Consider the following 24,819-nt stretch of genomic DNA (forward strand, 5'->3'; position numbering starts at 1 on the left):
GCCAAGCACAGCACAGTGGGGCAGCCCTCCACAGTCCACAGAAAGTACTGAGCTCCAGCTCCCCCGGGCCAGGGCTGGCAGGAGCCCTGCTTGGGGAACAACCTGCATAGTTCCATCTGTCACATTAGGGGGTCACAGCCTCCACCAACTCATAACTCTCCTGCCCCAGCAGGCCTGACAGGAGCTACCCTTCCTTGGAGCCTCTGTCTTCTGTGAATGGACGGAAGAGGGCAGGAATCTTAAGAGACAAAGAATATTTTGAGTAACCCAATAAAGTCAGAGGAAAGAAGCACTCTCGTCTATTCACCTCCCACACACGAGGACTGAAATTTACATTTGGACACAGATGTCAAATGTTACAAGGCTGGCTTGGGACTTTCTTTCCAGGATGCAAAGCAGGCGCCCTTCAGAACACCTTTGGCCTCTATTTAGAACTTCTGGGAAGTGGCACAAACACATACATTTGGTCTCTGTTCCCAACTCTGGCTGCTTGCCTCAGACAGCCTGAGGTTTTCTCCGGCATGGGGCTTCTTCACAGGGCAAGGCATGGGGCTATCATAGCCACGCACCTTCTGATGTTCGGGCCCAATGTTGGGACAGGCTCAGGGTCCGAAGCTTCCCAGATGCACACTGCCCATGGTGCCCCAGCATCAGGAAGCCATCTCAGCAGCTGAACAAAGTGTCTTTTATTTGTGACATACAAATACAACCAATGCAAAAAGAGATCACTTTTTCCCTTTGATTCCAGTGATAACAAGCTGCTAAAGAAAAATATATATATATCAAGAAGGAGTTTATCTTCTGAATTTCTTCTAAAAAAAAAAAAAAGGATTAAAAATAACCATTCACATGTCCTATACATACTTGACACCAACACAAATAACCTGCCATAGGGTGGATGTAACTAAAATTAAAAAAAAAAAAAAAATCTTAACATGCTCCAAACAAACAAACAAACAAAAAGCCTGGTACAAGAGGCCTGCTATGTTTTTGTTTTTGTTTTGAGATGGAGTCTTGCTCTGTCACCTAGGCTGGAGTGCAATGGCATGATCTCAGCTCACCGCAACCTCCGCCTCCCGGATTCAAGTGAGTCTCCTGCCTCAGTCTCCCGAGTTGCTGGGATTACAGGCCACAACCACGCCTGGCTAATTTTTGTATTTTTTAGTAGAGATGGGGTTTTGCCATGTTGACCAGGCTGGTCTTGAACTCCTGACCTCAGGTGACCCCGCCTGCCTCAGCCTCCCAAAGTGCTGGGATTACCGGTGTAAGCCACCGCGCCCGGCCATGCCTGCTATGTTTCTCAAAACCAAGACCTGGGGGAAGTGGAGAAAGACAGATGTTTTGGAAATGAACGGGCTCAACACCGAGAGTGATTGCGGGTCTCAGACAGTGCTTCTCCCACCCTAGTCCCAACCTCCTGAGGAACCCTTCGGGACATGGCCTGCAGAGACTGGGGTGAGCAGGGTATGGCACCAAGCACCCGTTGACCAGTTGATGCCACGCATCCAGTGACTGGAGACAATGTACACTGAACTCACCTGACAAGGGATGAACACGGGGGTTCCTTTTGGTCCCCTTGAGTGAGAGGTATCAGGAATCCATTATCTAAGACAATAAATATTTATCATCTGTGTCCTTTGAGAGACAGGGACCAGAGAAAAATCTCTTTCTAAACATGCTCCTGTGGTTTCATGATTCTTAGGAGTCTACCAAACCCCTCCAGCAATGTCATCTCTCCCTGGGATTGAAACCCATCAGGAGACAGCAGGGTGAGGCAGAGGCAGACTTACTCCAGTGTAAAGTGGCAAGGCCCTCTCTAAGGAGTACCCGGTCCCACTGCTGCCCATGAAGAGTGGTGCAGAGTGCTCAGCAGAGGGGCCAGGCTGGGTGAGGGAGGCCCTCTGTATACAGGCTCCTGCACCAGCAGGAATCCAGGTGAGAAGCAAGGACCACTCTGGGGAGATCTGCCAAGACAGACTGCCGGAGTCGGGCAGAGGGTAGGATGTTAGCAGATGCTGAGGTCAGAGGGACCAACAGACCCCCGTGAGATCAACTTCACAAAGGCTGCAACCTTTACGATACTCCCCAAAGCAGAGCTCAGGGAGAGCCACAGGAAGCTGTTAGGTGCTTTTTCCTTGATAAGGATTTGGTTTTCCTTCCCTGTAAGAGGAACAAGGTCTAGAGATCAGGATGAGCATTAGTTCTGAGCCTGCCTTTCTATCCTATGAGAGAAGAGGAAGGCTTTCTCCTTCCCCTGCTCCAGCCTGTTACCACAGGGTGACACCAGAGAGAAAAGCAGCTGTTTTGGCCACTGAGAGGCATTCCTGCTGCAGCCTGAGCTATGGCTCGGCTGGGCCACGGCAGTGGCACTAGTGCCTCACTGAGGCAGTGAGGGGCAAAGCTGAGGAGTGCAGGCAGAGGGGCCTGCTGCTGGCTGGGGGCTCTCTGAAGAGGGAGGGTGACTGCAGGGAGGGGTGCCCTACCCTTAGAGAGCTATCAGCACCAAGAGATGAGAAGAAATGGGAGTTAACTATATGAGAAACGAGAAGTCCTTCTGGGGAAGATGAGGGGCTCCCTGATGTTATTCTCCCCTTGAGACTAAGAACAGAGGTATTTGGGGGTAGACGTGAGAGGCAGAGGAGAAAGAACGGTGAGGGCTGGCAGACAAGAACAAGCAAAACCTCTGGCTTTCTTCTATGAATCAAAAGCTCAGGTCACTGCCATGAGACCAGGAGGTTAAGCTTAGAATGCAGCAATGTCCAGGAGCCTAGAGAAGCAATCATCCCCATGGCGGGTCCCACAGTACACCTCGTTCCCGGTCCTTTCAGCCTCTCTCTCACTGACAGTGATGGAGAGAGGCAGTCTTCCTCCCAGAGTCAGCTGGTCTCAACATGAGCCCACTCCATGAATCCATCAAAACAGCTGGAAAGAGCTTTCTTCACTTCCCTGCATCTTGGCACAAAAGATCTTCCCACAGTCTCCATAAGAGCATTCCATCTGCGAAAGTGTGAGTCTCTCTGAAGCCTCCCTCTATGCCCAGATCTTATACCCTATGTGCTCCTCTTTGGGGATCAGCAAACCCCAGACCCAGGACTCCAGAACTTTCATAAAGGTGGGCATAAACATTCCATTTGTCCAAGTGTATGTGTCAGGGGAGGGGAGGTTGCCAGGACTCTAGGAGCTGCAGAGGTGGGAGAACCTCCACTGCAGGCCCCAGGAGCCGAGTGAGGAGGCAGCCACTGTGGAGGATGAGCTTCACTGCCAGGCGCCACCCACTCTGCCCTCCCTCTTTCATTCCCTCCTAGCACTCTGGTCTCCTAGGAGAGGAGGAGCAGCTCATACCACTTCTCCCCAGGGTTCTGTGCTCTCAGGGTGCAGCCTGGTACGTGCAGGGCTGGGGAGGCCACAGCTCCGAGGACACCTGGCAAACGGTGAGACCAGGAAAGAGGAAAGGCCTTAGGAGAGAGCATTGTGACTTGAAAGTGGCTCTGAGAGTTCAGTGGCAGCAGCCACCACAGTGCCCACCCGCGTGGGAGTGCTGGCTGTCCCCAAACTTGGTCCTCCGGCTCAGGATCTCATAGGAGCAATCCTCCCCACAGCAACCGGACATGCTGGGGGAAGAGTCATCAATTTCAAATCTGCAAGGCAGGCAGGAGAAAAGGGTTGGTGGCAGGCAGCTGAGTGCCTTCCTCCCTGGCCTGAGAACTCTTCCACCAGCCACAGTGATGAGACCCTTAGGACAAGGGTACAGGAGGTGGACAGCTGACCAAGTCAGAGAGCACTGCCGTACCGTCTCCCCAGACCTGAACCCCCATGACCACTGGACCATGAGCTCAGGCATCAGGATGAGTGGGGGCCAGGACCAGAAAAATGGCCCTGGGAAGGCCCCCCTACCACCCAGAAGGGCCCACAGCCCGCTCCTTACTGCAACGCTTCTCTGAAGAACTGGTAGGCGCCATGATTGTGTTTAAACACTGTTAACATAACCTTCTTCATCTGTGTGCTAGAAGAAAGCAGAGCAAACACCTTTTAGAAAGAGAAACATGCGCCGGGCGCGGTGGCTCAAGCCTGTAATCCCAGCACTTTGGGAGGCCGAGACGGGCGGATCACAAGGTCAGGAGATCGAGACCATCCTGGCTAATACGGTGAAACCCCGTCTCTACTAAAGAATACAAAAAACTAGCCGGGCGACGAGGCGGGCGCCTGTAGTCCCAGCTACTTGGGAGGCGGAGGCAGGAGAATGGCGTGAACCTGGGAGGCGGAGCTTGCAGTGAGCTGAGATCCGGCCACCGCACTCCAGGCTGGGCGACAGAGCCAGACTCCGTCTCAAAAATAAAAAATAAAATAAAAAAATGAAAGAGAAACATGGCCGGGCGAGGTGGTATGCACCTGTAATCCCAGCACTTTGGGGCGCCAAGGCGGGAGGATCACTTGAGCCTGGATGGTAGAGGCTGCAGTGAGATATGATCACACCATGGCACTCCAACCTGGGTGCCAGAGTGAGACCCTGTCTCCAGAAGAAAAGAAAAAGAAAGAAAAAGAAAAGAAAACAGAGACTAAGGTCGTGTTTCCTTTCCTTTCTGTCTTTGTCTGTTACCCCCTTTCACCCGCACAAGTGCTCCTGAATTTGGCCTCTAGCCTCTAGAGGTCTTGGACCCCCTCGGCACTCACTGCTTCCCCCAGTCACAGGCTGATGAGACTGCACAGGCATCAGCCCTGACCAGGTGGGCTTCTTCCAGAGCAGGGATCTTTCCCACTTCCTCTCTGTAGCACCGTTACTTAGGTACAGAACGTGACACAGATTAGGAACTCAAAAGATGCTCGCTGGCCAGGTGTGGTGGCTCACACCTGTAATCCTAGCACTTTGGGAGGCTGAGGTGGGCAGATCACCTGAGGTCAGGAGTTCAAGACCATCCTGGCTAACATGGTGAAACCCCATTTCTACCAAAAATACAAAAATTAGCTGGGCGTGGTGGCACACGCCTGTAATCCCAGCCACTTGGGAGGCTGAGGCAGGAGAATTGAACCCGGGAGGTGAAGGTTGAACCCAGGAGGTGAAGGTTGCAGTGAGCCAAGATCGCGTCATTGCACTCCAGCCTGCAACAAGAGTGAAACTCTGTCTCAAAAAAAAAAAAAAAAAAAAAAAAAAAAAAAAGATATTTGCTGTGCTGAGCTAAACATGCAAAATCTGGAGTCATAACAAGGCAGGGAGCATCTTATTGAGAGGGTTCTAAAACACCTTTCTCCCAAAACATGCCTATGAGCCTCCCCCTCCAATGAGACTCAAAGAATAGCAAGTGCCTTAGCGGTGGCTCCTTCCAGTTGAGTGCTATATGGGTCTCCTAAGAAGGGAGGCCTTACCTGTTGGCCATGAGCTGTAGGATCTGTATAAGGAACTTCCCCAGGCCTTTCCGCCGCACCTTGCTTTCCAATTGCACTTCATAGCTAGGTGAAGAAAGCAGAGGTGAGCGCGCAGGATGGGGCATGAAGAGGCTGTAAGGTCTGGCAGAGGAGCTTGCAGTCCTTGGCAGCCCATAGACCTAGGTAGGTCCAGGGCCTTTGTCACCTGGCTGGAGTGCCTGTACCATCACCAGGGTCTCTCTCCCCTACCTCCCCCAAGCCATGGCTCCTACCAGTACAGGACTTCATCCCCACACTCCACGTCAAACCGGAAGTGAGAAAAGGCAACAGGGACGGAGCTGTTTTCCCACGCGATGAGGTACCAGGCTCGGTCATCTGTCATTTCCTCCCGTTTCTCTCGGTCCTTCCAGCCCCACTCACTCTGCTCATACCTGGGGAATTTGGGAGCAGTCAGACGGGAAAGCTGGGAGAGGAACTAGGCTCCCCTGGTCGGGACACGCTTACATGGTTTGCATATTCGTTTTGGTCAGGTCGAAGGCCCAATCCACGGTGGCTGGCTCCAGTCCAGACACTCGCTTACATTCAATGGAGACATTCAACCTGAGAAGATGACAGGAGGTGTACGGAATTGGTTACAGCTCTCCTGCCAGGGCACTGCTGTTCCTCCCTTAAAGTCTACAGGGAGGAGGGCCCAGTCGCAGTTACTCTACAGAGAAAAGCCTACCCGGTATCTTCCCCAGCATGACTAGAGAAGGTGCAGGAACCAAGTCTTTCAGGCTGAGATTAACAACTGTGGCCACACTGCCCACCCCCCAACCACAAGGCCCATTTCCTGCCTCCCCAAGCTGTCCTAATCCGCCTCAGCAATTTGTAAACTTCTTGTCCCTCTCTGCTCCCTCTTTATTCTTTTCCTACCTTTTCTGTCTCTTCTGTACTTTGTTATAAACACTCATGTCTTCCGTTATTTAGTTCCTGCCCTTAGACATTTTTCCTGTTGCTGTAATTTCTGAACTGACTCCTCACTGGGCTCCCACGGGACCCAATTCCTTTTATCTACCAATTGCGCCTTCAAAACCACTGGGTGACCCTAGGTCCTTCAAGAAGACTACGGCTCAACACGCCCCACCCCACCCCAGGAGTCCTGCCTGCCTCATCTGAGGAATAGGGAGGGATACTCTCAGCTGATCAACAGGTTGAGGCCAGCACAGTGGCTCACACCTGTAATCCCAGCAATTCAGGGAGGCCAAGGCATATGGATCATCTGAGGTCAGGAGTTCAAGACCAGCCTGACCAACACAGTGAAATCCCATCTCAACTAAAACTACAAAAAAATTAGCCACGCATGGTGGTGGGTGCCTGTAATCCCAGCTACTCGAGAGGCTGAGGCAGGAGAATCGCTTGAACCTAGGAGGCAGAGGTTGCAGTGAGCCAAAGTCATGCCATTTCACTCCAGCCTGGGCAATGAGAGCGAAACTCTGTCTCGAAACAAACAAACAAACAAAAACGGGGTGAAGCAGACTCCAGCCCAACACTGTTTTTCTAAACCCACAAATGCTGTAGGTGTTAAGATATCTGTTACTAAATGAAATTTAAGTAACAGTTAAACTCCTTGACCAATCTGTGAAATCACATTCTTTAGATAGCACTACATTCTGAGAGGACTAGAGACAGCAAACCCTAAGCCTTTAAAGAGCTCCTGTATCAATCTCTCAGTGACCTTTGATACAATCCCCAGAGGATATGCCCACTGGAATCCCATCACTTCTACTGACTGGCACGCCACATTTGCTCAGCCTTGTAAATTCAGAACTTCCTGCCCCTAAAGCATCTTCCTTTCTTTATCAACCACTTAGCCATCACAGCTGCCCAAACATAGCACTGCGTCTGTCTTAACTATAAAATGCCCAGAGTTGGCTGGCAATGCCTGTTTTGGAGCTATTCCACATTTCTGGAAGTCAATGGAAATATGGAATACGAAAACACTATGAAGCCGGGCGCAGTGACTCACGCCTGTAATCCCAGCACTTCGGGAGGCCGAGGCGGGCGGATCACCTGAGGTCAGGAGTTAGAGCCAGCTTGGCCAACATAGTGAAACCCCATCTCTAATAAAAACACAAAAAATTAGCCGGCGTGGTGGCGGGCACCTGTAATGCCAGCTACTCTGGAGGGTGAGGCAGGAGAATTGCTTGTACCCGGGAGGCAGAGGTTGCAGTGAGCTGAGATCACGCCATTGCACTCCAGCCTGGGGGACAGTGCAAGACTCTGTCTCAAAAAAAAAAACCAAAAACACGATGAGATATCACAATATGGGATCTCTAAAGTATGTCAAAAGCCTTTCCAGGCTGGGCGCAGTGGCTCACGCCTGTTATTCCAGCACTTCGGGGGACTGAGATGGGTGGATCACATTTGGTCGGTGGATCACCTGAGGTCAGGAGTTTGAGACCAGCCTGGTCAACATGGTGAAACCCCATCTTTACTAAAAATACAAAAATTAGCAGGGCATGATGGCATGTGCGTGTAGTCCCAGCTACTCGGGAGGCTGAGGCAGGAGAATCGCTTGAACCCAGGAGGTGGAGGCTGCAGTGAGCCGAGATTACGCCACTGCACTAAGCCTAGGCACAGAGCAAGACTCTGTCTCAAAAAAAAACAAAAAAAAAAAAAAACAAAACTCATACCAGCTGCTACTTACTGAGCTGCATATATTCTTTTTCTTCCTTAAAAAAAAAAAACTTGCGGGCCGGGCGCGGTGGCTCAAGCCTGTAATCCCAGCACTTTGGGAGGCCGAGACGGGCGGATCACGAGGTCAGGAGATCGAGACCATCCTGGCTAACATGGTGAAACCCCGTCTCTACTAAAAATACAAAAAACTAGCCGGGCGAGGTGGCGGGCGCCTGTGGTCCCAGCTACTCGGGAGGCTGAGGCAGGAGAATGGCGTAAACCCAGGAGGCAGAGCTTGCAGTGAGCTGAGATCCGGCCACTGCACTCCAGACCGGGCGACAGAGCAAGCCTCCATCTCAAAAAAAAAAAAAACTTGCAAATTTGGCATCATCATCCTATTAGGTAAGAAAATGAGGCTTGAGGAATATGAGTGACTTCTCCAAGTAGAGTTAGTAAGACGTCCAGCTACAATTCAACCCCCCAGCACAGAGAAACCAGAGCCCCTGTTATCCCCAAGCCAAGATGTTACATTCTGGAAGCACAACTCATCAACAGCATCTCAGGTAAGGCAGATTATGCTTCGTTTTTTTTTTTTTTTTTTGAGACGGAGTCTCGCTCTGTCGCCCAGGCTGGAGTGCAGTGGCCGGATCTCAGCTCACTGCAAGCTCCGCCTCCCGGGTTTACGCCATTCTCCTGCCTCAGCCTCCCGAGTAGCTGCGACTACAGGCGCCCGCCACCTCGCCCGGCTAGTTTTTTGTATTCTTTAGTAGAGACGGGGGTTCACCGTGTTAGCCAGGATGGTCTCGATCTCCTGACCTTGTGATCCGCCCGTCTCGGCCTCCCAAAGTGCTGGGATTACAGGCTTGAGCCACCGCGCCCGGCCCCTATGCTTCCTATTTAGAAACCAAAAGGACGGCCGGGCGCGGTGGCTCAAACCTGTAATCCCAGCACTTTGGGAGGCCGAGACGGGCGGATCACAAGGTCAGGAGATCGAGACCATCCTGGCTAACACGGTGAACCCCCGTCTCTACTAAAAATTCAAAAAAAAAAAAAAAACTAGCCGGGCGAGGTGGCGGCGCCTGTAGTCCCAGCTACTCGGGAGGCTGAGGCAGGAGAACGGCGTGAACCCGGGAGGCGGAACTTGCAGTGAGCTGAGATCCGGCCACTGCACTCCAGCCCGGGTGACAGAGCGAGACTCCGTCTCAAAAAAAAAAAAAAAAAGAAACCAAAAGGACAAAAAAAGTGAGGGAGCCTTCAGTCCAGAGCCTATAGGTAACTAGATCAGTAATAATAACAGCAAACAGGGTGAGGGTTGAAAATTTACCTACTGGGTACACGATCACTATTTGGATGATGGGTACACTAGATGCCCAACTCCACCATTACACAAAGTATTTGCACGTGTACCTTGCGAATCTAAAATAAAATTGTAAAATAAAATAAAATAAAATAACAGCAAACACTTACCTAGCTTTTATTATGCTCCAGGAACTAATACTTTACATCTTATTCTCCTGACAACTCCATGAGAAAGGTACTATTATTAGAACCATTTTTGGTTTTTAGGGTTTTGTTTTGTTTTGAGACAGGGTCTTGCTGTCACCCAGGCTAGAGTGCAATGGTGCTACCATGGCTCACTGCAGCCTCCATCTCCCAGGCTCAAGCAATTCTCCCACATCAGCCTTCTCAGTAGCTGGGACTACAGGCATGTGCCACCATGCCCAGCTAATTAAAAACTATTTTTGTTTTGTAGAGACAGGGTCTTCCTATGTCGCCAGGACTGGTCTTGGACTCTTGGGCACAAACAATCCTCCCAACCTCTGCCTCCCAAAGTGCTGGGATTACAGGTATGAGCCACCACACCTGCCCCAGGCCCATTTTTAACTAGAAAATTGAGGAACAGAGAGATTAGGTAGTTTGTTCAGAGTCAGTTGGGCACAGCATTTTAGGAGGCCGAGGATCACTTGAGGACAGCAGTTTGAGACCAGCCTGGACAACGTAGGTGAGACCCCTTCTCTACCAAAAAATATTTTTCTTTTTAAAGAAAAAGAAAAGTAATTTGTTCAGGGCCAATTAGCCAGTAAGTGGCTTTTAATAATTATACTATATACTCAGGGAAAGAGCACTAGATTGGAAATTAAAAGCCCCCTCAGCTGTCAGGTGAAAACCCCATAAACTCAGAAAGCTCATTTGACTCTCTGGACCTCAGTTTCCCATGCATTAAATGTGAATGTCAGCCTACATAATTTTCCAAATTTGTTTCAGCTCAATGATTCTTTGCATAGAGAGAATAATCAGTCCTGAAGAGACATCAGGCTGGGTGCGGTGGCTCACACCTGTAATCCCAGCACTTTGGGAGGCCGAGGCAGGCGGATCAGTTAAGGTCAGGAGTTCGAGACCAGCCTGGCCAACATGGTGAAACCCTGTCTCTACTAAAAACACAAAAATTAGCTGGGCGCAGTGGCTCACGCCTATAATCCCAACACTGAGAGGCTGAGACAGGTGGACCATGAGGTTAGGAGTTCAAGAGCAGCCTGGCCAAGATGGTGAAACCTTGAGTCTTACTAAAAATACAAAAATTAGCTGGACATGGTGGCAGGCGCCTGTAATACCAGCTATTCGGGAGGCTGAGACAGAGAATTGCTTGAACCCGGGAGGCAGAGGTTGCAGTGAGCCGAGATCGTACCACCGCACTCCAGTCTGAGTGACAGAGCGAGACTCTGTCTCAAAAAAACAACAAAAAAAACCCCCACAAAAATTAGTGAGGTGTGGTGGCGCGCACCTATAATCCCAGGTACTCAGGAGGCTAAGGCAGGAGAATCAGCTGAATGCAGAAGGCGGAGGTTGCAGTGAGCCAAGATTGCACCACTGTACTGGCGCAAGCCTGGGTGACTGGGCAAGACTCCATCTCAAAAAAGAAAACTTTATCTAAAGAGACATCAGTCTGAGATTAAGTGCAATCTTTGCTCCTTTATGGATTCTTCTGCCACCCTACCTGGGGGATTTTATATCAACAGAGGGCACGAGCCACAGTTTCTGCTTTTTCTTTTTGTTTTGTTTTGAGATGGAGTTTTGCTCTTTTTGCCCAAGCTGGAGTGCAATGGCGCTACCTCAGCTCACTGCAACCTCTGCCTCCCGGGTTCAAGTGATTCTCCTGCCTCAGCCTCCCAAGTAGCTGGGATTACAGATGCCCGTCACCACGCCCGGCTAATTTTTTTTTTATTTTTAGTAGAAATGAGGATTCACTATGTTAGCCAGGCTGCTCTCGAACTCCTGACCTCAGGTGATCCAGCCGCCTTGGCCTCCCAAAGTGCTGGGATTACAGGCGTGAGCCACCACGCCCAGCCCTGTTTCTTCATAGATATGAAAAAACATTTCTATGAAAAATGAGAAAATTTGTGTCTGAGGAAGCCTACTCTGGAAAGGAAATTCCTGAAGACGCTCAAGGAGACAGCACTTGGTAATGCTCAATGTAACTCACCCGTTTCTATCATATTTCTTGAACACTGGGAAAGCCTCCAGAGGGTCTCCGAGCTGTGGAGGGAAAGAAAAGAGGAATGGCACAGACAAGTGTGGCGGAGGTGCAGGCCCTGTCCCAAGAGCTGTTGTCTTGGAGTGGGATGCTGTGGGGATCCACAACGGGAGACTAGCTTCAGCCCCAGGAGCAGCCTCCCAGAACCCTCCATTTGCCTAGCTCTGAAGTCACATGTGCAAGGAAGGCTTTGGTGGGGAGGCCCATGAGAGTTAAGTTTGGCATCACCTGACAGGGCAAGAGGAGACCTCACTGGCCTGTGGGCATACTACCTGCTCACAGCACAGCTAACCCAAAGAAGAGAGGCTACCTGATCTGCCACACACATCTTAAAAGAAGCCTCCACTGACTTCATCTGGTTACAACTCCAGATGGAAAATCAAGTCCCTGAGCCACATCCTTAAAATGAGTGTTTACCATGAGTGGGTTAAAAGAATGATCAAAAAATGGGATACTAGCCGGGCGCGGTGGCTCAAGCCTGTAATCCCAGCACTTTGGGAGGCTGAGACGGGCGGATCACGAGGTCAGGAGATCGAGACTATCCTGGCTAACACGGTGAAACCCCGTCTCTACTAAAAAATACAAAAAACTAGCCGGGCGAGGTGGCGGGCGCCTGTAGTCCCAGCTACTCCGGAGGCTGAGGCAGGAGAATGGCGTAAACCCGGGAGGCGGAGCTTGCAGTGAGCTGAGATCCGGCCACTGCACTCCAGCCTGGGCGACAGAGCCAGACTCAGGCTCAAAAAAAAAAAAAAAAAAAAAAAGGGATACTAAATAGAGGCAGAGGCTGAGCGCTGTGGCTCACGCCTGTAATCCTAGCACTTTGGGAGGCCAAGGTGAGTGACACGCTTGAGCTCAGGAGTTCAAGACCATCCTGGCCAACAAGGTCAAACCCCATCTCTATAAAAATTACCCGGGTGTGGTGGCAAGCACCTATAAGCCCAGCTAATTGAGAGGCTGAGGTGGGAGGATCGCTTGGGCCCAGGCAGCAGAGGCTGCAAGGTTGAAGTGAGCCGAGATCGCACCACTGCATTCCAGCCTGGATGACAGAGGGAGACCCTGTCTCTCAAAACAGAAAACAAAATTATCTAGACCCTCCTCTATCCATAAGGAAGAAGTCCCACAGGGAGGCAGCCGCCTCACTGGAATCCACATTTCCCCAAACACCTGGGTCAACTGCCAGCGCCAACTCCCAACACACAGATATGAGCTCAGTTCCCTGCACAGCAAGGAGGCAGAGGCGGTGTGGGTGGGTAGTGTCACAATTCTGCCACAGGGTGGCGACAAAACAAGTCAAATTATAAACCAAGTTGAAGTCCCAGGAGGCAGGGACTGGGAAGAAAGGGAGAATCACCCTGTTGGCAGCGTCCACTTTGGCACAAACGGCATCCATGGCTGCTCGCTCCTCCAACCGCTTCTGCTTCTTCTCCTTGGCTTTGCTTGACTTTCTCTGCAACGGAGGAAAGCAACATTAGTTGGAAGGGCTGTGGCCAATAAAACACTGACTTTCCCTTTAAGGAACCGAAGGGCCCTGCATCCACAGACCTGGCCCAGTGGCGAGAAATTTCCCGCCTCATCTGCCACACGTTTGGAGGGGCGGGAAAGACCCAAGCAGGTCATTTGGTAGTGGGGAGTCCTCAGAAGTCACCAGACTTCTCAGCTTCCCTTCAGGAAGAGCAGTGGCCTTCCTGACACAGACACTGTGGGGATGCTGCGAAACAGCTGACAATGCCTGCAGCAGGCACTTAGTAAATATGCACTCACCCGCTCCCTCCAACACCCAACTTTAGGCACACTGAAGACCGCTTGAGGGAGGAGATGGCATCTGAGGTAGCCGCTGACGGCTGTTCCTAAGTATGTTTATTCAAAGCCTTTTCAGTGTCTTCCAGCGTTGGGTGACAAAGATCTGGTTGGCCACAGCTCCTGTGGGAGCTGGGTCTCATTTCAAGTGGGGGCCACCATGTTCTGACTCAAGGACATCAGAGCCATTCCCAGAAGCCCTGCTCAGTTTAGGCCAACGAGTGGCAGGCACACTACACACCCAGTGACAAGGCAGAGGGCAGGGGCCCAAGGGGTTCACCTCAGGACAGAGATGACATATGGCCAGCAAGACGAAGCTACAGGCACACAGGCAGCAGTGGGGCAGCAGAGGAGCAGCAAAGTGGGGATTCTGCTGGCATAGAACAGCGAATGGCAAATTGCCATAGCTGCTTCTAGATTAGGTCCGGTTTTGAGGCCGATGTGAGATTCTCTCAGGCCTAAGACCTGCTCACCCTATTGTGAAAAGCCGGGTAACACAGGGCAAGAGCCAGGCTCTGACACCTGGCAGGCCTCATCTAAAGCCTCCTTTTTTTTTTTTTTTTTTTGAGATGGAGTCTCACTCTATCGCCCAAGCTGGAATGCAGTGGTGAGATCTCGGCTCATGGCAGCCTCCGCCTCCTGGGTTCAGGCGATTCTCCTGCCTCAGCCTCCCGAGTAGCTGGGATTATAGGCATGCACCACCATGTCCAGCTAATTTTTGTATTTTTAGTAGTGACAGGATTTCACCAAGTTGGCAGGGCTGGTCACTAACTCCTGACCTCAAGTAATCCGCCTGCCTTGGCCTCACAAAGTGCTGGGATTACAGGCATGAGCCACCGCTCCAGGGTTGTCTAAAGCCTCTTCCTGCTCTCCACCCACTGCAGTGCTAGGAAGAGGCACAGCACTTCTCCGAGCCTCCCCCGGCTTGATGACTGAGGGTTTTAATGAGGGTTAATATGGCACGTGTTCAATAAAAGACTTCTCATTCTCTCTCCCCAGGACAACCAGAGAGCACAGGCATGCAAAGCGCATGCACCACCCAGCTGGTCCCCAGAAGGCACCCCAAAGGCACTGGTAAGTTGGCTCTGCTTTTTACCAATAGAGCAGCCTCTTTTGACACCCCCACACACACCCCTCTTTCCCCTGAGCTCTCTGGAGAGGTCTGACAACGCTCAATTACATCTAGCCCTGACACAGACTGGCCCCAGGAAAGGACACTCAGAGCGATGAACTTTCTGCATGAGTTGAAAAACCAGCTGCCGAGGAAGTTCTCAGAATCAATTCTACCCATGATTTTCCAAGGAATAACACTGCTTACCTCCTACTTTAATCAACCAAGAAGCAAAAGAGTTCAGATACCAGGAACTCACAGGGATTGCTCTTACAGCTGCAAACTCTACCAACACCGGCTATTAATTATCTCATGGCTGAGCGCTGTGTGGAACACAGGCAAGATCTCACATCTTACCTCCCCAGAGGAAAGAACAAACCAGAGAATGGGCTGTCTTCACAGGGCTGGACTCCTGGGACAGAGCTCCCTTCCCTCTACCATGGATGGGTTTAGAGCATTCAGCTTTTTCTCTGGAAATGTGGGTTTCAAGGCGACACTGAGATATAGCTTGCAAAGTACCTTTACAAACATTATGTTTCTTTTTTTTTCTTTAGTTTATTTTTTTAGAGATGGGGGAGTCTCACTGTATTGCCCAGGCTGGTCTCCAACTCCTGGGCTCAGGCGATCCTCCTGTCTTGGCCTCCCGAAGTGCTGAGATTACAGGTGTGAGCCACCGCACCCAGCCTAGGTTATGTGTTTCAATGACCAGGGCAGACACTCTCACTTCCCTTTACACAGTAGGAAACTGAGGCTTGAAGAGACAATGTGACTACTCAGTTCTGCAGTGAATAAAGGGCAGAGGGGAGACTCAATCCCAGGGATGGGCTGCAGATCATGTTTGTTCCACCGGCCACACTGTCCCCTACTAAGGCACCTATGTCCTGCATAGTGGACTTCCATTCCGTCATCAACAAAGATTCTTGCACCCTGCTACGATAAGGCCTGGGCGTCAGAAGCCCTCAGCAACCACTCGGCAACTCCTTTCTCATTGCCTGGCTGGTCTGGTAACAGTGTGCCAACACAGTGCCGCTACAGGCCCTACCCTCTGCACTGCGGCAGAGGTGAGGGACAGAGAAGCCTCGGATGGAAGGTGTCCAGGGCTGCACCACAGGGCAGAAGAGCATAAGCTTTGGCGTCAATCAGACTGGGCCTATGCTCTTCCTGACACCCCCAGAATGACTTGTGAAAGCAACTCCATCTCCATGAAGATGGGGGTGCAAATGCTGGCCTTTTGGAGCTGTAAGGGCAGGTTAGAAGTAGCACACCTTGAGAGCAGGCACAAGCTCCCTGATTCCACCCTACACGCTTGCTCTCTTACACAGGGCTCAAGGATCAAAGGTGCTGCAGGGCAAGGGTAACGCCCAGAATCCAGAAAGCACTGAAGCCTGGGTTCCCTCCATCTCATTTCTAAGCATGAGCAGTAATTCCCAAGCACAAGCAGCAGGAGGGCCTGCCGGGCCTCTAGATTTGTGGGCTCATTCATGCAGACCTGGCAATCCTCAGAGCAAGGCCTGGGGCTGCCATGGCCTGAGACTGCGGTAACTCAAGAACCCCGAGCTCTGCTGCCTGCCCACGGGGCGGGAGGCAGGGTGCAGTCAGCTGGGCCAGACAGGCAGGGAGGGGCCGCACTAAGAAAAGTGGTCTCCTGTTCCAATGAGCTATGCCCCTGCCTTGTGGAGGTAAGGCTGTCCTACAGGGACACAGGAAAATGCTTCTAATTAAAATGGGTAATAAGCACAGTGAACAGTAAAGCTCATTGTGGTTAAGTGTCTTTTCCAAGGGAGCTTTGTATAGAAAAAGAGAGTGCAGGATTTTGAGTCAAAAGACCTGGATTTCTCAGCTTTCACTTACTAGCTGCGTGACTTCAGGCAAGCTACTTAAACTCTTTTAGGTAAGTTGCTCAAAATTTCTGACTCTCAGTTTTCTTTTCCATAAAATGGGGCTCGCAATGCCTACACCAACAATCGCAGGAGGGGACTTCTGTTTACAAGAATCTCCCTCAGACCTTCTGCCAGTGCTTTAATAAAGGTACTGATCCGGGCAGTGGCTCATGCCTGTAATCCTAGCACTTTGAGAGGCAGAGGCGGGCGGATCACGAGGTCAGGAGATCGAGACCATCCTGGCTAACACGGTGAAACCCTGTCTCTACGAAAAATATAAAAAATTAGCTGGGCGAGGTGGCAGGTGCCTGTAGTCCCAGCTACTCCCGAGGCTGAGGCAGGAGAATGGCGTGAACCCGGGAGGCGGAGCTTACAGTGAGCAGAGATCACACCACTGCACTCCAGCCTGGGCGACAGAGCGAGACTCCATCTCAAAAAATAAATAAAATAAAAGTGATTGATTTTACTCTTCACAACCCAGCATGGTAGGTGTGACTACTTCTTTGATGAGAAATCTGAGGCACAGAGAGTTTATGGAACTTGGAGGGTCACAGAGCCAGTGAGGAGAGTTCTCAAAGTGGTCTCTTCCTTCCACTCCCTCTGACTCTCCCCATGAGGTGAGGGTAGATCCACTTTATCTGCCTATATTCACCCAGTGCTCACCAAACAGCAGGGTACTCAGTTCATATCTGCTGAATGAATCATCCAAGATCCAAATCCACATGTGAACCCTAAAATCACGCTCCTTCCACCATGTCACAATTGCATTTATATGGCATTTTTTGTTTTAAAGTGTTACATAAATGTTTTCATGTGCAGTGCAAAACTCCTTCCCTTACTATCCCCACTGAAAAAATAACTCCACACACAGTTCTACAACTGGAAGGGGTCATAAAGACAAATGAAAAAAACCACCCAATCCGGGCACGGTGGCTCATGCCTATAACCCCAGCACATTGGGAGGCCAAGGTGGGTGGATCACCTGAGGTCAGGAGTTCAAGACCAGCCTAGCCAACAAGATGAAACCCCATCTCTACTAAAAATAGAAAAAAGTAGCCAGGCATGGTGGTTGATACCTGTATGTCCAGCTACTCGGGAGGCTGAGGCAGGAGAATCACTTGAACCCGGGAGGCAGAGATTGCAGTGAGCTGAGATTATACCACTACACTCACGCCTGGGCAAAGAGCACAACTCCATTTAAAAAACAAAAAAGGAAAAGAAAAGAAACATCCAGATGGGAGGAGGAGGCACCTTTCAGAAAAGGAATTTGGCATCTTTTAGATTTTCAGTATCAATGTCTCCATCCCATATACTATCCATTATCCAAAAAGAACCTGTTTTTGATGAAGCAAGAGAAATATAAATTCTAATTCCTGAAAGACGACACATGTGTGGCAACTAGGACACGTGTGTGGCAACTGAAGAGAAAGCCTCCATCTGAAGCCTCACTCAGCCTGAGGCCAGGCTCTGCCGCACGGTGACCCACAGTTGTGGAATGAGGGTGATGAGACGGTTCCAGCTGTGTTTCAGGGAGGAGAATTCAAGTCTCTCTGTTACTGTGAATTTTAGGCCAGAAGAGACTTTGTAGGGTCTCATGTGAGAAACACATCTGTAAAGTATAAGATTGAGGCCCTAAAGAAGGCAAGGATTGCAGAATCTCTGGGGCATATTTCTTTTCTCCCTCACCCTGTCTTATGGTGTTGAGGGCCTGCTATTTCCACCCAACCAACGAGGAAGTGTTGAACTAGAACGGCATGTTACACTTCGTGTTTTCTGCTTAATCTGCAGTGGCCGCTTCTGGTTAGACAGTTACTAAGCGACACCAGGGACAGAGGTTTCATTTAGTTTCAACAATGGCTGCGTCTAGGACCTTCCACCAAAATTTAGGTTAAATATGCCTAAGGTCTCTAGACTTGGTTTTCTACATATGAAGTACATAATATCCAAAATTATTTGTTAAAACATGATGACTGTTTTGACATGGGGTAGACAACTATTTTTGTCTAATAAGTTGATTTGTTCAGTCGATAACTAGTGGAGTGAGGGGGAAAAAAACTAGGTTAACAACAGTAGGGACAACCCAATGGGTTAAAAATAGCACAAATCTATTTTAGATCAGTAAAGTGAAGGCTGAGGATACAGGCAAAAATAACAGCCACTACTTAGGAGACACCTCCTTAGCAATCTACATCCATTATCTCACTAAATCTTCACTACTACCCTAAAGGGGAGGTGTCGGCATCCCAATTACAGAGGTGAGGAAATTCAAACACATAAAGGCCAACTCACTGGCACAATATTATACCGCCAGCAGCGAACACGGGGCTGGAATTGAGGTACCTCGGCCGCCAAAGTCAGGGTTCCCTTAAGGTGATGGAAATTCCATGTAAATACTAACATAGGCCTGCCTGGTGGCCCACACCTCTAATCCCAGCAGTTTGGGAGGCCTAGGCGGGTGGACCATCTGAGGTCTGGAGTTCGAGACCAGTCTGGCCAACATGGTGAAACCCTGTCTCTACTAAAAATACAAAAATTACCCGGGCATGGTGGGGAGCCCCTGTAATCCCAGCTGCTGGGGAGACTGAGGCAGAAGAACCGCTTGAACCCAGGAGAAGGAGGCTGCAGTGGGCCGAGACTGCGCCACAGAACTCCAGCTTGGGCGACAAGAGCAAAACTCCAAGTCAAAAAAAAAAAAAAAAAAAGAATGCAGCCAATACTAGGAAGGGCGTTATCTTTTCAGGAGGGTGACTGATACTGCTGTAATTGAGACTTAGTACGGTGAACGCACAGAAACTTGCAAATAACTTCTGCCAAGCCCTATATCACTGAAAAGTGAACTAAAATGCACCTCCAGGCTGCCGGCACGGAACAGGTGGTCAATATCCATCCGCAGCTGGGCCGCCGCCCCCGCCTCCCCGCATCTTCCCCTCTCACCTGCACAGCCCTTCCCTTGCAAAAACACCTGCTCTACCAAAACTCGTAACAACCCTTTGGTCATAAGAACCATTTCACTGCAACCAGAAGCGGTGACGGCAGGAGTCTATAGGAAAGGAAGGCTGTGTTTATCAGGAGCAGCAGGAACCTGGTGGAGAGGTTTCGAAAGAGTGTAGGGGAACTGGCTTCGCTGAGACTGGAGTAGCGAGAAGCGCAGTGGACTGGGATTCGGGAGGCCCAAGTTGGGGTCTGACGCCCCCGCCAGTGTGACCTTGGCTAGGCGCCTTCTTTCCTCTGGGCCTCAATTCCCTCCAAGCCAGGGTTGACCTCGGATGTGAAAAGCGATGAAGCTGGTGACAGCCAGGTGATGAGTGACCCCGGGAGAGCGGGAGGCTAACCCCAGGGTCCACGCGGGGGACGGGGGTGGGGAGGCCGGTAACGGGTCCGCGAGGCAGGAAGGGGCGGGCGTGACGCTGGGGGCGCCGAGCGGTTGGGGCCCCGGACAAGGGGCTCTCCAGAGTATTCCCGGGCTAGGCCTAGCGTGGGGACCCTTAGAATAGGGGAGTCAGGTCATGTTGGGGTCAGGGGTCACGTGAGGCTGGAGGGGGTCGGGGTCACGTGAGGGGGTTTAAGAACAAAGGGGGCGAGGGTAGCGAGGAGCGCCCCTGGACCTCCCATCTCCTCTCTCTGCCTCACTCACCCCCATAGCGGCGGCGGCGACCTTCAACTCCTTCTTCACACACTTGCCGGCAGGGAGGCGGCAACGGCGGAGGCGGCAACAGCGGCGGCTGCAGAGCGGCAGACCCCGCACGGCGCATGCGCCTCGCAGCTCCCCCGCGCGCCCTGGTACCGCGCCGGCGCAGAACCGGTGTAGGGGATCGGGGAGCCGGCGCGCAGGTGGAACGCCTGCTAGGCGGGCCGAGGGTCTCGGACCAGAAGGAGGCGGGAACGCGGAGGAGCGTCGCGCCGGGAATGACGTTCGGCCAGGACCCGCCCCCTCGCTGGGCTGCGTCTGTAGCTATGGCAACGGCGGCGCCAAGCCTAGCTGCTGACCCAGGCCGTGAGCAGCGGGCCGCTGGGAGCCGGGTGGCAGCACCTCTCCGGCGGCCAGCGACTTCTTGGCCAAGCGCGTAGCAGCCGGCGGCACAGCCACCTTCCCAGACGGCCAATCGCGTCTTGACCTCTGAAGTACCTGCCCCTCCAGAGCCCCAGCGCGCGTAGCGGAAGTCTTTGGAAACTTTCCCACCTTCCAGATCTTGACTCTTGAAATTCCTTTTCTAACCAGAGTCCTGTTGTTCATTCATTCGTCTTCTAACCATTCATTCCCCATCCATTCATTCACGTTCTCAATAAAAATTAACTCGCGGCTGGGCACGGTGGCTCACGCCTGTAATCCCAGCACTTCTGGAGGCCGAGGTGGGTGGATCTCTTGAGGTCAGGAGTTCGAGACCTGGCCAACATGGTGAAACCCCGTCTCTACTAAAAATACAAAATAGCCGGGCGTGATGGCGTGCACCTGTAATTCCAGCTACTCGGGAGGCTAAGGCAGGAGAATAACTTGAACCCAGGAGGCGGAGGTTGTAGTGAGCCAAGATCACGCCATTGCATTCCAGCCTGGGCGACAGAGCAAGACTGTCTCAAAAAATAAATAACTCGCATCTACGAGGTGCTGAGCCCAGGGGGCACAGAGGGGAGCGAGGTGCCATCTCAGCGCCACACCTCAGGGTTTAGAGGGGAGACTGTCACGTAAGCACTTTTTAGGAGGGAGTGGATGGTGCTGTTAGAGTGAACACCAGGCATCCCTGACAGTTTTAATTTCAGCCCATCCCCAGCACACCAGAGTGACCCCAACATGATCCAAATCCAAACCGCCGGGGGGCGCTTCGGCAGTGTGCACACCCTGCAACCTACCCCAGAATCTCCAGGGGTGGAGCCAGAGTCTTCACTTCCTAGTGCTCCCCAGGTAGGGTCTTAGACACGAAAATCAGTGAAATGCCGCACAACACTTAAGCTTCATGGACTTTTTCAGGTTTTGCCCATTATTCCATCTTTTTTTTTTTTTTTTTTAAGAGACAGGGTCTCGCGGTCGCCCAGGCCGGGGTGCAGTGATGCAATCACAGCTCACTGCAGCCTCGACCTCCTGGGCTCAAGCGATCCTCCTGCCTCAGCCTCCTGAGTAGCTGGGACTACAGGCGTGCACTACCACACGCAGCTCAATTTTTATTTATTTTTTGTTGAGATGGGGTCTCACTGTGTTACCCAGGCTGGTCTCAAACTCCTGGGCCCAAGTGATCCGCCCACTTTGGCCTCCCAAAGTGCTAGGATTCCAGGTATCAGCCACTGCTTAGCCTCATTATGCCAACTTTAGTGCTCAGTTCAGTGGTAGCCTCAGCAACATTTATCCAGTGCCTACTGTATGCTAGGCATTGTTCCAAGCAGCAAGGAAAACAACAATAAGAAACAGAATAGGTACCACCCTTGTATCCTGGAAGGAGGAAACCGATAATAGATGAAATAAATAGGTAACAAATAAATAATATACATAGTAAGTTAAATGATACAGGCTCTAGAAGGAAGAAAAAGCAGGGAGAGAGGACAGGGAAGGTCAAGATTTATAGTTTTGGCCTGGCACAGTGGCTCACACCTGTAATCTCAACACTTTAGGAGGCTGAGATGGGTGTATTGCTTGAGCTCACGACTTTGAGACCAGCCTGGGCAACAGAGTGAGACCCTGTCTCTACAAAAAAATTAAAAAAGAAAAAAAAATTAGCCAGGCGTGGTGGTTTGCACTTGTGGTCCCAGCTACGTGGGAGGCTGAGGTTAGAGGATTGTTTGAGCCCGGGAGGTGAAGGTTGCAGGGAGCCTATAGCACCACTGAACTCCAGCCTGGGTAACAGAGCCAGACTTGGTCTCAAAAAATACATAAATAAATAAAAGCTGGGCACGGTGGCTCACGCCTGTAATTCCAGCACTTTGGGAGGCCGAGGTGGGTGGATCACGAGGTCAGGAGATGGAGACCATCCTGGCTAACACCATGAAACCCCATCTCTACTAAAACTAGTCAGGCGTAGTGGCGGGCACCTGTAGTCCCAGCTACTCAGGAGGCTGAGGCAGGAGAATGGCATGAACCCAGGCGGCGGAGCTTGCAGTGAGCCAGGATCGGGCCACTGCACTCCAGCCTGGGCAACAGAGCGAGACTCTATGTCTCAAAAAATAAAAATAATAAAAATAATAAATAAAAAAGGCCGGGCATGGTGGCTTACGCCTGTAATCCCAGCACTTTGGGAGGCCAAGGCGGGAGGATCACCTGAGGTCAGGAGTTCAAGACCAGCCTGACCAACACAGAGAAACCCTGTCTCTACTAAAAACACAAAATTAGCCAGGCGTGGTGGCACATGCCTGTAATCCCAGCTACTCGGGATGCTGAAGCAGCAGAATCACTTGAATTAGGGAGGCGGAGGTTGCAGTGAGCCAAGATCGTGCTATTGCACTCCAGCCTGGGCAACAAGAATGAAAATCCATCTCCAAAAAAAAAAAAAAAAGGTTTATAGTTTTAAATATGTGGTGATACTTGAGTCAAGATCTGAAGGTTAGGGAGCAAGTAATGAGAATGTCTGGGGGAAGGGCACTGCAGACAGAGGTGGGGCCTAGAACCACCCTGGCTTCTGGGTTGAGATGAGAATGTAGGGACAAAGTCAAGGAAGGACAGTCCAGGCTGGGCAAGATGGTGGCAGGATTATAAATCCCTGCACTTTGGGAGGCTGAGACGTGCAGATCACTTGAGGTCAGGAGTTTGAAACCAGCCTAGCCAACATAGTGAAACCCCAGCTCTACTAAAAATACAAAAACTAGCCATACATGATGGCAAGTGCCTATAATCCCAGCTACTCGGGAGACTGAGGCAGGAGAATCGCTTGAACCCAGAGCCGAGATCGGGCGACTGCACTCCAGCCTGGGTGACAGAGCAAGACTCTGTCTCAAAAAAAAAAAAAAAGGAAGGACAGTCCAGAGGCCACTGCTATAATCAAGGCAACAGATGAAGCCTCTATGGCTGAGCAGTGGTGGAGGTGGGAGAAGGACATCGAAGGTAGAGCCTACAGGACTTACAGATTGAGTGTGGGGTGTGAGGGAAGGAGCGGAGCCAAGATACCTTCGTGATTTTTAGCCTGAGCTGCTGGAAAAATGGAGAGGTGAAAGGAGCTGGCTTGAGTACAGGGAAGATCGGGATTCTGTTTTGGCCATGTCAGGTCGGAGTGCTTTTTAGACGTTCTGGTGGAGATGTGGGGTGGTCAGAGTCGAGCTCAGGAGTGGGGTCCACGCTGGAGATAGAAGTTTCAGCACAGTCGGCACATAGATAATATTTAAAGCTGTGAGACTGCCCAGGCATGGTGGCTCACACCTGTAATCCCAACACTTAGGGAGGCTGAGGCAGACAGATCATTTGAGGTCAGGAGTTTGAAACCAGCCTGACCAACATGGTGAAACCTTGTGTCTCTACTAAAGTACAAAAAAAAAACCTGGCCGGGCGCGGTGGCTCAAGCCTGTAATCCCAGCACTTTGGGAGGCCGAGACGGGCGGATCACAAGTCAGGAGATCGAGACCATCCTGGCTAACACGGTGAACCCCGTCTCTACTAAAATATACAAAAAATTAGCCGGGCGAGATGGCGGGCGCCTGTAGTCCCAGCTACTTGGGAGGCTGAGGCGAGAGAATGGCGTAAACCCGGGAGGCGGAGCTTGCAGTGAGCTGAGATCCGGCCACTGCACTCCACCTGGGCGACAGAGCGAGACTCTGTCTCAAAAAAAAAAAAAAAAAAAAAAAAAAAAAAAACCTTAGCTGGCCATGGTGGCAGGCGCCTGCAATCTCAGCTCCTCAGGAGACTGAGGCAGGAGAATCGCTTGAACCCAGGAGGTGGAGGTTGCAATGAGCTGAGATTGCGTCACTGCACTCCAGCCTGGGTGACAGAACGAGACTCCCTCTCAAAAAAAAAAAAAAGATAATAATAATAATAATAAATAGAAAAGACAAAATCAAATTTGATTTTTTTAAATAAAATTAATAAAGCTGTGAGACTGAGGCCGAGCATGGTGGCTCATGCCTGTAATTCCAGCACTTTGGGAGGCTGAGGTAGGCGGGTCCCTTGAGTTCAGGAGTTCAAGACCAGCTTGTGCAACATAGCGAGACCCTGTCTTTACTACAAAAAAAAAAAATGCTGTGAGACTGGATGAGGCTGTGGAGGGAATGCAGTTAGACTGGAATGAGTGAATCTTTGGCCTGAGAGCCCTATTGTGTGGTCAGGAAATTTGTTGTGGTTGCCAGCCCTCTAGGGACCAGGAGAGGGAGCTGAGTGTGGGAGGAGGGTAGCCAGGTGGGAAGAGGGGATATCCGAGCTTATCCTTGAAGAATGAAGAGGAGGCAAGGAAATTTTCTTTTCTTTTCTTTTTTTTTTTTTTTTTTTTTTTTTGAGACGGAGTCTTGCTCTGTCACCCAGGCTGGAGTGCAGTGGCGCGATCTCGGCTCACTGCAAGCTCCGCCTCCCGGGTTTA

The 24,819-nt window shown here is 51.0% G+C and overlaps 1 protein-coding gene across 2 annotated transcripts; it reads right to left on the reverse strand.

Moving 5' to 3' along the window:
- Window positions 1-663: 663 nt before the first annotated feature.
- On the reverse strand, window positions 664-20,137 carry NAA40 (N-alpha-acetyltransferase 40, NatD catalytic subunit). Of its 2 annotated transcripts, XM_033205212.1 has the most exons (8): window positions 19,974-20,135; window positions 12,903-12,998; window positions 11,501-11,553; window positions 5,866-5,961; window positions 5,634-5,792; window positions 5,362-5,445; window positions 3,926-4,003; window positions 664-3,638 (listed from the first exon to the last, which is right to left on the reverse strand). In XM_033205212.1, the coding sequence occupies exons 1-8, from the start codon at window positions 19,977-19,979 to the stop codon at window positions 3,497-3,499; spliced, it is 714 nt and encodes a 237-aa protein (XP_033061103.1). In that variant the 5' UTR covers window positions 19,980-20,135; the 3' UTR covers window positions 664-3,496. The 2 variants fall into 2 exon arrangements, with proteins under 2 accessions (XP_033061103.1, XP_033061104.1); XM_033205213.1 differs by lacking the exon at window positions 11,501-11,553 and having other exon boundaries at window positions 19,974-20,137.
- Between the last annotated feature and the right edge of the window lie 4,682 nt (window positions 20,138-24,819).

The sequence above is a fragment of the Trachypithecus francoisi genome, unplaced genomic scaffold (assembly GCF_009764315.1).
Source record: "Trachypithecus francoisi isolate TF-2019V2 unplaced genomic scaffold, Tfra_2.0 Lachesis_group8, whole genome shotgun sequence".
Lineage (NCBI taxonomy): Eukaryota > Metazoa > Chordata > Mammalia > Primates > Cercopithecidae > Trachypithecus > Trachypithecus francoisi.